This window comes from Chelonoidis abingdonii, chromosome 5, assembly GCF_003597395.2.
Source record: "Chelonoidis abingdonii isolate Lonesome George chromosome 5, CheloAbing_2.0, whole genome shotgun sequence".
Lineage (NCBI taxonomy): Eukaryota > Metazoa > Chordata > Testudines > Testudinidae > Chelonoidis > Chelonoidis abingdonii.
In genome coordinates, this window is record NC_133773.1 from 130,308,993 (window position 1) to 130,324,866 (window position 15,874).

A 15,874-nucleotide genomic window follows, 5' to 3' on the forward strand; every position below is an offset into this window, starting at 1 on the left:
GTATGGCATAATCTCTCACTGTGGTCTGTGTAGTATGTAGATAGCAGTGGATTTTTTACCTTTAGTCCATTTGGTATGATGTCCATCCGTTTGCATTTGGAAAGGAAGATAACTGTCTGTATTTGTGCAAGTTTCTTCATGAGGTTGATGGTGCCACAGAATTCTTTGCTGCTTCATTAGAAGACAGTTAAAGCCTCAGCTCTCTGACCTTTTGTGACCATGGTTTCAACTGTGGCATAAACCACATTTCTGGGGAACCTCCAGGAGGCAACGGACACAATGCAAATGTCCGTCCATCACCAAGACGGCTTCTTTGCAGTTGAGACACCTCTCAAAGCCTGGTGAACTGGGCATATCCTGTCCTGGGATGGTCCACGGATAAGGGAAAGAGGAAGAGGTGAATAAAAATTGAAATTAAAATTAAAAACATTCTTTAAAATTTTTTTTTAAAGGAACAAAAGGAAAGAAACTCAAAGCAAACTAAATAATAGTCAGAAAAGAAACTAAAAAGAATGATGAACAGGTATTTAGAGAGTTGTTAATCTGATAAACAGACAGCTAAAAGTTCTGTGTCTGGCCACGGGCAATTGAGAAGGAACTGAGGAGGGTTTGCCCATGCAATGCTGGCTAGACTTGTGGCAGAGCACAAGGAGGGGAACAGCTTATGTGCGGGCCGAACTGGCATTGCTACCAAGTTCTCTGATCAGCAGCAGGGGGATGCAAAAATGCCTAGAGTGGAGCACTCATAGGGACACAACTTGAGGAAGAATTAGTTATTTTTGGGTGCCCAATTTGTGACACCCTCCAGGGACCTGATTTTCAGGTGGTAGGTGCTCAGCACTTTGTTCCAAGCTGGGCAGCCAAAAATCATAGTTGCTTTTGACAGTCTTGGTCCGATGTTTCTTTAACCCAAAGAACTGTGACACCCAAAACCTTACCTTTAACCTTGTTTTCTAGCATCAGCTCAGCATTACGTAGCTAACATGATGGCCTGATAACAGTTTTGTTGTTCAGTGAATTATGGTCACACTGATCATATCTTGCATAGTTTTCTTCCAAATCCTTGTCTGTTACAGTATCAAGTTATGACTACTAAGCAAGATTACTTCAGTGAATGGATATAGTAAAAAAGCACCCTCAATATCTACGCTTATGTTCAGAGTGAACCTCTCAGCTCCCTCAAACACTTTATGACACCTTTCCAATTAATCTCTCACACAAACCTGGCTTTTCTGCCCGCTTCTCAAACCTCTTCTTTTCTTCTCTCATTTTGTCCTCTGGATTAATGGGATTCCCAGAGTCATCCCGAGGGATTATCTTCCCATGGAAAGGGCACTAAGGGAAGAAAAAAATGACATGAGTTAGAGAATAAACATTTCTAGGTAATCTCATGTTGCTAGTAGTCAATTCTTGGAATTAAATGATACACTTTGTACTGGCATATTGGACTAGATTATGAGCACCTCTTTTGATGTGCTGAGAGCCCTAAATTGCCACTGAAACCATAAACAGACTTCAATGGGAGTTAAAGGCACTCACAGCCTCACGGGATTGAGCCCTTAATGAAATGAACTCTGAGTACAACAGCAATAAATAATAGGCCTTTAACAGACAGAACGCTGCCCTGTCATCTCTGAAACCAGGGTTTTAATTCTGTATTTGTATTTTTAAAGCTAAATCCCTGAACATGTAGGAATTTCATTTTAAGTATTTCAACCCATTCACACCCTTTAATAATGGCAAACACAGTATGTAATATTCAAGCAAAATGTTTAATGTTAAGGAAACATTGTTCAAATTTGTCCAATAATTTAAGTTTTATAAAATTATGCTTTTATACAAAAACTTAATCTCTCATAAAAGCCCATCTCTTTGCTGTCCCCTCAACAATAAGGATTATAATGTTTTGAAAAAGCCACTAATGTCAAACACACCCCTGCACTGAATGAGGAGAAGGAAGAACCACCCAGCAAACAACTATTAGGTGCTGTTTCCTTGTCAGATGCTCAGATACCACAGTAATGAGCATAGTATAAACACCTGGTTAAGTGCAGCAGAAATAGCTCTTGATTTTTTTAAAAATTACAGTAGCTAAATTTTTCCATACCACAAACCTTTAAAATACATTCCTATTAAACAAATATTCCCTGCAATGTTTTGGAACTCAAATATAACATTTTTTAAATGAAACCCTGCAACTGTAACAGTAGAAATTACCACAAAAAAACTGAAATCAGTCTATTTTCATTATCCAAATGGACAGAAATGTACAACAACAAACAAACAGCAGAAAGAGTGAAAAGTAAGAGTTTTAAAACCCAATTTCCATTTTTTAATATAATGTAAGCTTTTATTTATAGCAAAGATAAGGAAACCTTGCATTAAATATTTGATTTTTAAACTAGGTGCCCCATAAATAAAAATACTTCCCCCAATTGCTGAAGTAGACGCTTATTTGTGATTTATGACATTGGACCCAGAGACATTCATCATAAATGAAGTCATACTGTTGCAACTTTGTAGACACAAACAGATGCAGCAATGCCGAATATACTTAAAAGCTCATTTCAAAACATCTTTTACAATTTTCTCTTAGAACAATGTGCTTCCCATGTGCAAGATAAAGATGCCTAGCTGAGCTAACCAAGTGGAGATTTCTTTGAACATGAATTTTCACTCACTTTAGCCTTGTCTGCAATGAGATGTAAACTCTTGAACAAATATTTTGATGAGACCTTTCTATGTATGGCATATTCTAGAAATTATGATATTAAGTGCGCACCTTAACCCTATCTTGTCTTTCACATAGTCTCCCATCAGGCATAGGCGCTCGACATTTATGTTTCACCGGTTCAAACTTGCCAGAAAAAGTTATGCATCTACTTTTCAACATTTCGGCTACTTCTTTGTTTTCCACCTCTTCCTCCATTTCATTGGGTGCCCAAAATCGATGTTGAGAAGAAAATCTGGGAAAATAAAGAACACAGATATACTTTTTTGCCCATAAACGAAGTTCTGTACTTACTGTGAACCTATACAACCTCACAGGAATCCGCTGTCTAAGAACTGGGCTCAGTAGGCAGAAGAGCACTTAAAAAAAACACATGCATGTTGGTCTTTAACAACAACTTCTCTCAGTAAAAAATTAAAGTTTTTACAAGCTGGTAGGCTGTTAAAATTTTCCCTCCTTGTACACACAAAGATATATTAATGAATTATAATAATCTAGGGCTCTACAACTAGTGATAACTGCTATGTTGTGTAGACATTCTTAAAATGTTGTGGAAGCTTGACTGACTGGTGTCCATTTCCAAACAACTTGTCTTCCCCAGTTTCCCATTTAATATTATCACCTTACACCCAGTGGCAGATTAGCCACTAGGCCAATGGGGCCCATGCCCAGGGGCCCGGGCCAATTGGGGCACCCTCGCACCCGGACTCTGCTCCCTGGCAGGAGCGCTGGGGGGAGGAGAGGGACTGCAGGAAGAAGGGGTGGGGAGCGTCCCCCACTTGGTCTGGCTCACGGCCCCATAAACCCCTAGTCTGCCTCTGCCCACCATTGTAATTTCAGTTGCGACTAGGCTTTATAAGTCAAAGTAGGCCAAAAACTCCTTAAAACAAATAATGCCATGGTCAACACTGACCTTCTCGATAATCTTACTGTGTAGCAGATGAGGTAAAATAAAGTAAGACAAACAGTTAAACTACTGTTCAGTGTATGCTCTCAGGCTTGTTTGTTTTGCTCTTTACTAGCAGCAAAGGAGGAGGGTCTGGAGTGACAAAAGACTGCAGTATATTGTAGACTAGGGAATAGAGCCAACTATCAACTGAACTTTGTAGCAATTTTTCTTCTAGGTTCAAAAGCTAACTCTTCTTTTTGACCCTGCTATCAGTTAACAGGTATTTACAGGAAGTATCTTCAGGAAATTAAAAGCAATATACTGAAAACTTATTTTAAAACTAGAGAGATCTCATGAAAAATAGTCATTGTATGAAAAGCAGAACTATTTCCAGGCCAAAAAAACCCCAACAACTCCCACCCCAAAACCCCTTTATTACCCTGGAGCAAAGGCAGTAAACATCTATTACTTAAGGAGGGGGAGGACCGATGTGTTGAATGATGTAGTATTCTCAAAAACCACAAAATATTAGAAAGTCTGGAAAAAGTTTTAAGGCAATGTCTTAAAAAGACAGAAATACGCAGTTCAATTAGGGTGACCAGATAGCAAGTGTTAAAAATCGAGACAGGAAAATTGGGGGGGGGGAGGGAGGAGCTGTAATAGGAGCCCATGTAAAAAAAGTCCCAAATATTGAGACTGTCCCTATAAAAATCAGGACATCTGGTAACCTTAAGTTCAGTGATCCCAAAGAACCTTCACTCTGCTCACAACTCCCACATCCATCACACCTTGCATACAAGATGGAAACATTTGAGTGAAGGAGGTCTTGATAAGGAATTTATGTACATATTGGGCAGCCAAGGACATTTTATATCCACTGTATTTGTGCACTTGTAGTCACCTCCACGTGGTTCTCTGCTTCTCAATCACTCCTATAACTCACCTCTGGGTGTCTGTCTCCCTCCATCCTATTCCTCCCACTCATGTGGTTCTCTGTCTGTCATTCCCCAGCACTAAAGCCCTCTGCACTTTGTAGACTCCATATAGTCTAATATATGAGGAAGACACTTTTATTTATAACTAAGGTCTCAATTCAGAAAGAAACTTAATGCATGTCCTTAAGTCTCACTGAAGTCAATGTGCTTAAGTGTTTTTTGAACTGGGCCCCAAATGAGTCATCCCTAACAAACATTAGAACAAATTTGGAGGACATGAAGTTGATCTCATACCAGCTTTCAACTTCATTGGTTACAGTGGAGTTACTATTTACACTAGCATAAGTGGGATTAGAATTAGGCTCAGCGTTTCTAGGCTAAAAATTATTTTAAAGTTGTGGTGAAACTTAATTTTTAAATCTTCCTATCTTACAAACTCCTCATAAGAGCTGCCTCATCTGTTTCAGAAACTGGCATCTAACAATTGGATTAATTTAATTGTGGCAATATTAGGGGGATGAATCCAAATCAGTTTTATAATGCAAGACTAGCTTCAATGTTAACTGTAGTAAGACTTGAAGGAGAGGAAGGTGATCAGGAACAGTCAACATGGATTCACCAAGGAGAAGTCATGCCTGACCAACCTGGTTGCCTTCTATGATAAGATAACTGGCTCTGTAGGTATGGGGAAAGCGGTGAACGTGATATATCTTGACTTTAGCAAAACTTTTGATACGGTCTCCCACAGTATTCTTGCCAGCAAGTTAAAGAAGTATGGACTGGATGAATGGACTGTAAGGTAGACAGAAAGCTGGCTAGATCATCGGGATCAATGGGTAGTGATTAACTAGATGTCTAGTTGGCAGCTGGTATCAAGCGGAGTCCCCAGAGGTCGGTCCTGGGCTGGTTTTGTTAAATCTTCATTATCTGGATGATGGGATGGATTGCACCCTCAGCAAGTCGCGAATGACACTAAACCTGGGGGAGAGCAGATATGCTGGAAGGTCCAGGGTGATCTAGACAAATTGGAGGACTGGGCCAAAAGAAATCTGATGAGGGTTCAAACAAGGCCAACTGCAGAGTCCTGCACTTAGGACAGAAGAATCCCATGTACTGCTACAGGCTGGGGACTGACTGGCTAAGCAGCAGTTCTGCAGAAAAGGACCTGAGGATTACACTAGATGAGAAGCTGGATATGAGTCAACAGCATGCCCTTGATGCCAAGAAGGCTAACAGCATATTGGGCTGCATTAGTAGGAGCACTGCCAACAGATCAAGGGAAATGATTATTTCCTTCTATGTGGCACTGGTGAGGCCACATCTGGAGCACTGCGTCCAGTTTTGGGCTCCCCACAACAGAAAGGACGTGGACAAATTGGAGAGTGTCCAGTGGACGGCAACAAAACTGATTAGCAGGCTGGGGCACATGACCTGCGAGGAAAGACTGAGGGAACTGGGCTTATTTAGTCTGCAGAAGAGAAGAGTGTGGGAGGGGGAATTTTATAGCAGCCTTCAACTACCTGAAGGGGGGTTCCAAAGAGAATGGAGCTAGGCTGTTCTCAGTGGTCGCAGATGACAGAACAAGGAGCAATGGTCTTAAGTTGCAGTGGGGGAGGTCTAGTTCGGATATTAGGAAAAACTAGGAGGGTGGTGAAGCAGTGGAATGGGTTACCTAGGGAAGTGGTGGAATCTCCATCCTTAGAGGTTTTTAAGGCGCAGCTTGACAAAGCCCTGGCTGGGATGATTTAGTTGGGCTTGGTCCTACTTTGAGCAGGGGGTTGGACTACATGACCTCCTGAGGTCTCTTCCAACCCGAATCTCTATGGTTCTATGCGTCTCGTAATTTACAATGACAAAAATGTCTTTATACTCTCACTGTTAAAAAACCATTCCAAGAAAAGACCCTTTAAAATATATAAATATTTTAGTGAAACTTTTGAAAAATAAAGTATTTTTTAGCTTTACAAATGATGTAGTGGGGCTGTAAAGTGATGGATAATAAAATACAGTAAGTTTGATTCATTCTTCTGTGCTTGATTTTTTTTTAATTCCCTAAAATAGGACTCACTTCAAGCTCTGTATCAACAGTTTTATAAAGGCACAATGAAGTGACAGGATTCCTAAAAGAAGCATACTAATATTTTAGATTGCTACACACAAAGTAGCCTTACATAAACCTGTAGCAAAATTCTAATGCCCCCTGGTGGTCTGATTTTTTTCTAAAATTATCAAATATTTGTATTCATGCTAGAGTGAAGAGGTACTCATGATATGCATATGGTCCAACTTTCCCTATACGAGAGGCAGCCTCATTTGATATTTTAACTTGACTTGACCCGTCCAAAAAAAATCTGTATCCAGTATTTTTCAGTGTAATAAAACTGTTTTCCTCTTTGTATATTTCCTTAAGATGCCTGGTACATTTTAGGGAGTTGAGCTTAAATAATGGACTGATGTCTGCATAGCCATAAGCACTTCTATTTACTATGGCCTTATAAACCATTCCCCGCCCCCCGACTCTTTCACAACTATATTTGCAGGCACGTGAGAAAAGAACAAAGGAATATTGAAAACTAGAGTTATTTTGTTTAGTTGCATGTTCCCTATGCAGTACATGAAGGTGGTGGATTACCAATAATTTTTTTTTTTTTTGGTTGTGTATAACTTTGTAGGATAGAAGTCCTTTAATGGACCATCTGGATGCTTAATTCCAATTGACCATCATCTCTGCAAATGCTTGGTTATATGAATAACTAATATTAGGAGAATGTTAAAGAGACAAGATGAAAATAAACTCACCTCAGTGCAAAGGGGGCAGCCACTTGGCTATGTCCACTCCCATCCTATTTTGTAGTTGTGCTCTTTACTTCCTCTTTTTTATTATTTTTTTAGGGAGCTCAACTTTAAAATTATTAATAGCAAATCTCTCCTCATTGCCTGGAGGCCCTTCTGCCCCCACTTCTCAAGGTTACTTGGCAGTTTTGGTTCTGTCTGCCTGTGTTTTTGCTACCCTTCCAATTTTGATGTTGTCAGCAAATCTGATCATAGTTAGATTTATATGACAAACAATTAAACGTATTAGAAGAACTAGGCCTCGGTCTAACAAAGCATTTAAGCATGTTAATAGTCCCATTAACTTCACTGGGAACGCTTATTTGCATGAAATTTAGCACCCAGTTACTTAAGTGCTTTTGCTGGATTGCAGCCGTCATTTCCTGTGCAACAACTCAAGCAAGCAGAGGAATCTAAAGGGAACTCTGCTTGAAAATGAATGCATGTAACTAGTGAAATTTTCTAAGGCGGTGGGGATCACCAGTGGAATGAAAGAAGCCGCATGGACCACCTGGAAGAAAAATTGGTTACTCACCTTCTCATAAATGTTGTTCTTCGAGATGTGTTGTTCACATCCATTCCAATCAGGTGTGCACGCACGCACGTGCACGGTAGTCAGAAGATTTTTCCCCTAGCAACATACATTGGATCGCCCTGGGCACCCCCTAGAGTTGTGCCTTCATGGCGCTGAATATAGAGCCCCATCGACCCACCACCTCCTCAGTTCCTTCTTGCCAGCTACTCCGACAGAGGGGTAGGAGGATGGGTATTGGAATGGACATGAACACCACATCTCGAAGAACAAAAGTTATGAGAAGGTAACCGCTTTTTCTTCAAGTGCTTGTTCATGTCAATTCCAATCAGGTGACTTACAAGCCCAAGGTTAGGTGCTGGGGTCAGAGTCTTCCACTGATTGGAGCACTGCTCATCCAAAGGCTGCATCATCTCTGGCCTGCTCGGTAATCACATAGTGCGTGGCAAAAGTATCTATGGAGGACCACGTTGCTGCTCTGCAGATTTCCTGAGTGGGAACCTGAGTCAGGAACACTGTTGACGAAGCCTGCGCCCTGGTGGAGTGCCCAGTGATTGGAGGGGTGGGAATCCCTGCCAGGCTGTAGCACTCATGAATACAGGATGCTATCCATGATGAGATGCATTGTGATGATACCAGCAGACCTTTCATTCTGTCCGCCACTGCCCCGAATAACTGGACCGATTTTCTGAATGGTTTCATTCTCTCGATGTAAAAGGCTAGCGCTCTGCGGTTATCCAGAGAGTGGAGTCTCCGTTCCCTGACGCTGGAATGAGGCTTAGGGTAGAACACCGGCAGGAAAATGTCCTGGTTAACGTGAAACTGCAATGCAACCTTTGGAAGGAAAGCAGGAGGAGGCCTGAGCTGAATCTTGTCCTTATAAAACAGGGTGTAGAGAGGCTTAGACATTAGGGCCCTGAACTCAGACACTCTTCTGGCCAAGGTTATCGCTAACAGGAATGCCACCTTGTAAGAGAGGTAGAGCAGGGAGCATGTTACCAATGGTTCAAAGGGTGGTCCCATGAGCTTAGAGAGGAACAAGTTGAGGTTCCCAGGTGGGAATAGGCTGACAGATGTGAGGGTCCAGTCTGTTGAGTCCTTTTAAAAATTGGCTAACCATAGGGTTAGCAAACACCAACCAGACCCCTGTGCCCAGGTGGAAGGTTGATATGGCGGCTAAATGCACTCATACTGAAGATAACGAAAGCCCCTACTGGTTCAGATGGAGGAGGTAGTTCAGAATGAGTGGCAATGAGGCTAGGGACTGCGCCAATCAGATTGAATATCTCTCTTCCACTTGGCAAGGTAGGGTGGCTCTCATAGAGGGTTTCTCGCTGCCAAGGAGGACTTGTCTAACCTGGTCTGAACCGGAAAGTTTCATCGGCTTCAACGATGGAGCTTCCACGCCGTGAGGTGAAGCAACTCGAGGTTTGATGTTGAAGATGATCTTGATCTTGCGCCATAAGGTCCGGGAAGAGTGGAAGGGTGACCAGGGCCTCCATGGACATGTCTAAGAGAGATGTGTACCAGTGCTGATGGGGTCAAGCTGGTGCTATCAATGTGACTTGAGCTTGTTCTCTCCAGATCTTGCAGAGTACCTGTGGTATGGGTGGAAATGCATAAAGGAGATGGCCTCCCCATGGAAGGAGGAACGCGTCTGCTCTGGAGCCCAGGCTGTGATTCTGGAAGGAACAGATTTGATGGCACTTCCTGTTGTGTCACACCGTGAATAGGTCTATCTGGGGAAAGCCTCACCTCTGGAAGATTGAGAACGCAACCACTTGTTGGCATGAAACAACCTGCTGAGGTGGTCCCCCAGCTCATTCTGTACCCCACGGAGGTATGACGCTTGCAGGTGTATTGAATGTTCCACACAGAAGTCCGACAGCATGAGGGCTTCTTGGCACAGGGGAGAGGCTCATGCACTTCCATTTGCTGATATACAACATTACTGTTGTATTGTCTGTCATAACTGATACACAATGTCCCGTTAAGTGTGCACGGAAGGTCTGGCATGCTAGGCGCACTGCTCTCAGCTCTCTGATGGGGATGTGGAGAGCCAGGTCTGCCTGACACCAGAGGCTTTGGGTCCTGCGGTCTCCCAGATGAGCTCCCCAGCCTAAGCCTGATGCACCCATCACTAGCAAGAGAGACGGCTGCGCACTGGTAAAGGGGACCCCTGAGCACACCTCCTGAGGGTCAAGCCACCAGATGAGGGAGTTGATGACCGGGCGAGGCAGGGTCACGAACCTGTCCAAGCTGTCCCGGGCTGGGTGATATACACTGACGCGAGCCACGACTGAAGAGGTCGAAGCCTGAGTCTGGCATGCCGCATCATGTAGGTACAGGCACCGTGTGTCCAAGAAGCTTCAGGCAGTTTCTTGCTGTGGTGGTGGGAAACTATCTGATGCTCGAATGATATCTGTCAGGGCCTGAAACCTTGCTTTTAGCAGGTATGCCCTGGCTTGGGTCAAGTCCAGTACTGCCCCTGTAAACTCTATCCTCTGGATGGGGGACAGACTTGATTTTGCTTCGTTTAGAAGGAAACCCAGGCTGTCAAAGGTGGCTCTGATGAATCTGACCTGAGCTTCCACTTGGGTCCTGGAGCGGCCCTTGATCAGCCAGTCACTGAGGTACGGAAACACCTGTACCTGGTGCCTGCGCAAGAATGCAGTGACAACTGCCATGCGCTTGGTGAAGACTCGAGGTGCTGCTGACAGGCCGAATGGAAGGACTTTAAGCTGGTAGTGGGTACCGTTCACCACAAACCTTAGGTACTTCCTTTGGGGCTGAATGACTGCGATATGGAAATACGCGTCCTTCAAGTCGAGGGTGGCATATCAGCCTGCTGGATCAAGTGATGGGATGATTGAGGCCAAAGAGACCATGCGGAACTTGAGTTTCTTCATAAACTTGTTGAGTTCTCACAGGTCCAAGATGGGCTTGAGGCTGCCTTTGACTTTCGATATAAGGAAATACCGGGAGTACAAGCCCTCGCCTCTGTGCTCCCGAGGAACCTCCTCCACTGCCCCTAGAGATAGGAGCAACTGCACCTCCTGGATAAGGAGCTGCTCGTGAGAAGTATCCCTGAAGAGGGATGGAGAAGGGGGATGGAAGGGTGGGAGAGCACAGAACTGGATGGAGTATCCTCTCTCTAGTGTGCGGCGCACCCGACAGTCTGAGGTGATAAAGGACCATGCACAGTAGAAAGGGGATAGTTGGGGTGAGAAGGTATGGTGGGGTGGATCCAGCTGAGGGATCTGGTGCGCTGTCCTCAAATGCACCTTCAAAAGGTCTGTTTCGGCCAAGAGGGTGGTTTAGATTGGACAGAGCCCTGGGCTGAGGATGGGTCCTACCTCCTTCTGCCATTCCTGTTCCTCCTCCATGAGCTGTCCTGAGGGTTCTGCAGCTGGTAGAACCATAGAGCAGATTGCAGCCTAAATTTTTATGCTGCGTTGCGGGAGTATGGAGGCCCAACAATTTGAGAGTGGCTCTCAAATTCTTTAAGCTATGCAGCCTTATATCCATTTTTTTGGAAAATAGAGCCGAACCCTCAAAGGGGCGGTCCTAAATAGTTTGTTGGACCTCGTATGGCAAGCCTAAGACTTGGAGCCAGGAGCCTCTCCTCACAGCTATACCTGTGGTCATGGCATGAGTAGCTGCATCTGCTGAATCCAGTGCGGCTTGTAGCAAAGCCCTAGAAATGAGCTTTCCTTCCTCCATGACAGCCGAAAACTCGGTGCAGGAGACCTGCGGCAACAGTTCTACAAATTTAGCCATTGCCCCAAATGTGTTGAAGCGGTACCTGCTGACAATGACCTGCTAATTTGAAATGCAGAGCTGTAAGCATCCAGTTGAGTAGACCTTTCTTCCATAAAGGTCAAGCCTCTTCACCTCCCGATTCATTGGGGAGGGTCCCTGGAAGCCCTGACGCTCGCATAGGTTGGCAGCATCAACCACGAGAAAGTCAGATATGGGATGCGTGTATAAATGCTCATAACCCTTGGACGGTACAAAGTAGCATCTTTAGCTGTGCTTAGCTGTAGAGGGCAATGAGGCTCAGGTCTGCCACAGAGTTCGTTGTGTCAGAAATGGTCTTTATGAGGGGCAAGGCAACACGTGAAGGATCAAAGGGGGCAAGAATGTCCACCATTGGATCTGCATCCTCCACTACCTCCTCCGCCTGAATACCCAGACCCTGGGCAACCCTCCGCAACAAGTGCTGCAGAACCCTGTTGTCCTCCAAGGCTACGGCTGTTGCCATGCCTGCCAACACCTCATCTGGAGAGGATGAGGAAGAGATCCCCATGAGGGGTAGCTGGTCCCTTTCTTCTGCATCCGAGGGGTCCCATGGCCTCTGGGTTTCTTGGACTGGTGCTGACCCAGATGGTGTCGCGCCCCTCAGTGTAGGGGCTGCATACACCGACACAGGCACAGCCAGTGCCAAAGTGCCATCTGTGCCAATGCCATCCTCGACACTGGAATTGCCATTGCTGCTGGTACCGGAGTCCGCCTCCTGGGCCCAGCTGCATTGAGATGATAATGCAGGGTGGTAATGGGCCTATCCCCAACCCTGCTGGTGCTGGCGGTGCTAGTAGGGGTATGTCATAAACAGATAGCTAAGGGTTAATGTTTCTTTTACCTGTAAAGGGTTAACAAAGGGAACCAAACAGCTGACAAGAGGACCAATCAGGAAACCGGATTTTTCAAAGCTTAAGGGAGGGAATTTGGGGTTTTTTCTTGGTCTTGGGTCTTTTGTCTGTTTTGTGCTCTCTCAGCTATGAGAGGGTCTATTTCCAGTCCTTCTAATCTTCTGTTTCCCAGTTGTAAGTACAAGGTAGCAAAAGTATGTCAACTTCTTTAATTAAATTGTTTTTGCAGTATTATTTTGCATCTGTGTTATCTGAGCTAGCGTGGAGTCTTTAATGTAGTATTATTTGGCTATAAGTTACTTTAAATTGTATTGTTTTGGGGTAAGGTGTATTAATCTCCTATTTCTATTAGATTTCTTCCTTTTCCTATTTAGTTTGAAAAAACCTGGTATTATCTACCTATCATTAGATTACAGACGATTATATGGTTGGGGAGACAGAAAGACAGTGGGGAGGGGCGGATAACTGATATACTGTTGTTAACTCTCACTAGTGTCAGAGGTGGGCACGAGATGCATACTGGGAGAGGTATACGATTAATCTATTTCTGTTTCCTTGGTCTTTGGGGTATGTCTTACTTTTGAGAAGAGAGGGGAATGCCTTTTCTGGTATTGGTGATGTAAAGGTTGAATCAGTAACTCTCAGAGTTAGCCCAGAGTAGAATTCTGTTTGAGTGGAGAGCGAGTGTGGGGGAATAGGTTCTATTTTCCTTTTGTGGTAAGACTCAGAGCCTCTGAGTCTTGGGGTCCCCCAGGGAAGGTTTTGGGGAGACCAGAGTGAGCCAAGACACTGGAAATTCTTGGCTGGTGGCAGCGAGATCAGATCTAAGTGGTAATTAAGCTTAGAGGGGTTCATGCTAGCTTCTCAGTTTGTGAACGCTAAGGTTCAAATCTGAGTGGGAAAGCTATGATAGGGTACAAACGAGGCCAAGGCAACTGACGTCGCCCTGGAATGAGACCCTTGGCTGTGACCTTGGCTTTGGATGAAAAGCCCAGGGAGTCCAAAACGGCCATTGTGCTGGGGGCTGCCACTGGGCAGGCACGATGATGGGTATGGGTGCCGATCCCAAGTTGACATGGACCCTCTGCTCCGACTCCTCCGGGACCAATAGGATCCTGACTCCAATTCTGAGGTGTCTGAAAACGATGACCACAGGGAAGTGGTACTTCTAGGAACTGAGATTTTGTGCTGAGGGCTTGGGGATCAGTGTGACTGCTGGGCGTACTCCAGTGCCAGGGAGTGGCGCACTGGGGTCAGATCAGCGGGTCATCATAGAGGGCTCTCCTCTTGAAGGAGCCTGGGGAACAACTGGTGCCGGCGACCTGTCCTGTCTGGAAGGAGAGAATGGTGCCGTGAGGTGAAGCAGTTCTTGGACTGCCTCAAACACCTCTGGTGTCGAAGAGAGGTGCAGCTCACAGCTCAGCATCAGCGAGTGTGGAGAGTCTGGACTCAACCGCCCTTCCACACAGGCAGGAGTCAGTGCAACCATCACTGGTGGAGCAGCACTAGTGTGGCCCAACTCGGGTCTCACAGTGGTAGGCTCCTTAGGCCTAGCAGGGGGAGAGCAAACCCTCTCAAGCCTCTTCTTCTTTTGTGGCACCAGCGATTGTGAACGATGTCTGTGTGTGGCATGAGAGCTTGGACGGTGCCGTGAGTCCTTATCTTTACCCAACACCGGTGCTCATGTTGATGGTGCTGGGGCGCTCCGCATGGAGGAAGAGGTACTTGGTGCAGGGTCCATCGACCCAGGGTCGGACTTGGGGTGGAGCGCTGCCTTCATCAACAGGACCTTCAGGCACTGCTCTCTATCTTTTAAAGTCCTGGGCCGAAAGGTGTTACAAATGGCATAATGATCTTCTGATGGCCCTCTCCCAACCACCTTCAACACAAGGTGTGAGGATCGCTTCTGGGCATACACTTGCCACAGGCTTCGCAAGCTTTGAAGCCCAGAGACTCCGGCATGCCCCGGTGTCAGGAAAGTGTAGAAGGGGATTCCTCCCCCCCCGCAAAAGGAAACTTATCTAACATTAACAAACTACTAACTATTAACAAACAATGGAAAACTAATGGAGAACAATGTAAGAAACTGCTAAATCCGCTTGTCAAGACAAGAGCACAGGGATGTTCCAGCTAACTGTCACTGGCGATAGGAAGGAACTGAGGGGGTGGCGGGTCGACAGGGTTCTATATTAAGCGCCATGAAGGTGTAACTCCGGGGGGCGCCCAGGCCAACCTGATGGATGCTGCTAGGGGAAAAGTCTTCCAGCTATCATGCATGTGCGCACACCTGGTTGGAATCAACATGAACAAGCAACTCAAAGAAGAACTCTGTAGTTCACAGTTTAAGAACCAATGCACTAAGAGACAATTGGTCCTCAGTCCAGGTAAATAACTGAGGTATTAATAGGAGCTCCACATACAGAGGGAGGAAAGAATATATTGAATGTAAGGGTTCTTATAACAGCTTAATGGGCTATTGTCATTGGGCTAAACGTTGAGAATACTTTTTGAAAATAAAGTTTAATCCAACTTCTTTGTTGAGTCCACTCTAGTAGCTCCTTGAGAAAAGGCTAATGTACATCAGCTGCTGACTAAATTAAACACTCATTAAAAATTATCTTCCTCATAATCACAATCTCATACCATCATAGAATTGCAGAACTGGAAGGGACCTTGAGAGGTCTTCTAGTCCAGTCCCCTGCACTCAAAACAAGGCTAAGTATTATCTAAACCAGTGGTTCTCAATCTATTTACCATTGTGGGCTGCATATGAGCTCTCTGTGTGTTATGTGGGATGCATCCACACAATATATATACTACTTGTATGGCCCTGAGGTCACATGGGCTGCAACTACGTGCTGACTGGGCTGCAAATGGCCTGTGAGGTGAGAACTAGACCAGAACTAGACCAGAGCTGAGTGAGCTAGACCATTGCTTACAGGTGTTGATTGAACCTGCTCTTAAAAATCTCCAGTGACGGAGATTCCACAACTTCCCCAGGCAATTTATTCCAGTGCTTAACCACCGTTAACAGTTGGGAAGTTTTTCCTAAAGTCCAACTGTCATAAACAGATAGTTAAGGGTTAATGTCACTTTTACCTGTAAAGGGTTAAGAAACTCAGTAAACCTGGCTGACACCTGACCAGAAGACCAATAGGGGGACAAGATACTTTCAAATCTTGGTGGAGGGAAGTCTTTGTTTGTGCTCTTTGTTTTGGGGGTTGTTCGCTCTTGGGACTAAGAGGGACCAGACGTCCATCCAGGCTCTCCAAATCTTTCTGAATCAGTCTCTCATGTTTCAAA

The 15,874-nt window shown here is 44.9% G+C and overlaps 1 protein-coding gene across 2 annotated transcripts in view; it reads right to left on the reverse strand.

Moving 5' to 3' along the window:
- Positions 1–15,874, reverse strand: part of UVSSA (UV stimulated scaffold protein A) — a 120,732-nt gene that overhangs the window by 21,071 nt on the left and 83,787 nt on the right. For both annotated transcript variants that reach the window (XM_075066641.1, XM_032779912.2), the window contains 2 exons: positions 2,783–2,966; positions 1,224–1,335 (listed from right to left, as the gene is read on the reverse strand). In XM_075066641.1, the coding sequence (XP_074922742.1) occupies positions 1,224–1,335; positions 2,783–2,966 (296 nt within the window). The remainder of the gene's footprint in view (positions 1–1,223; positions 1,336–2,782; positions 2,967–15,874) is intronic.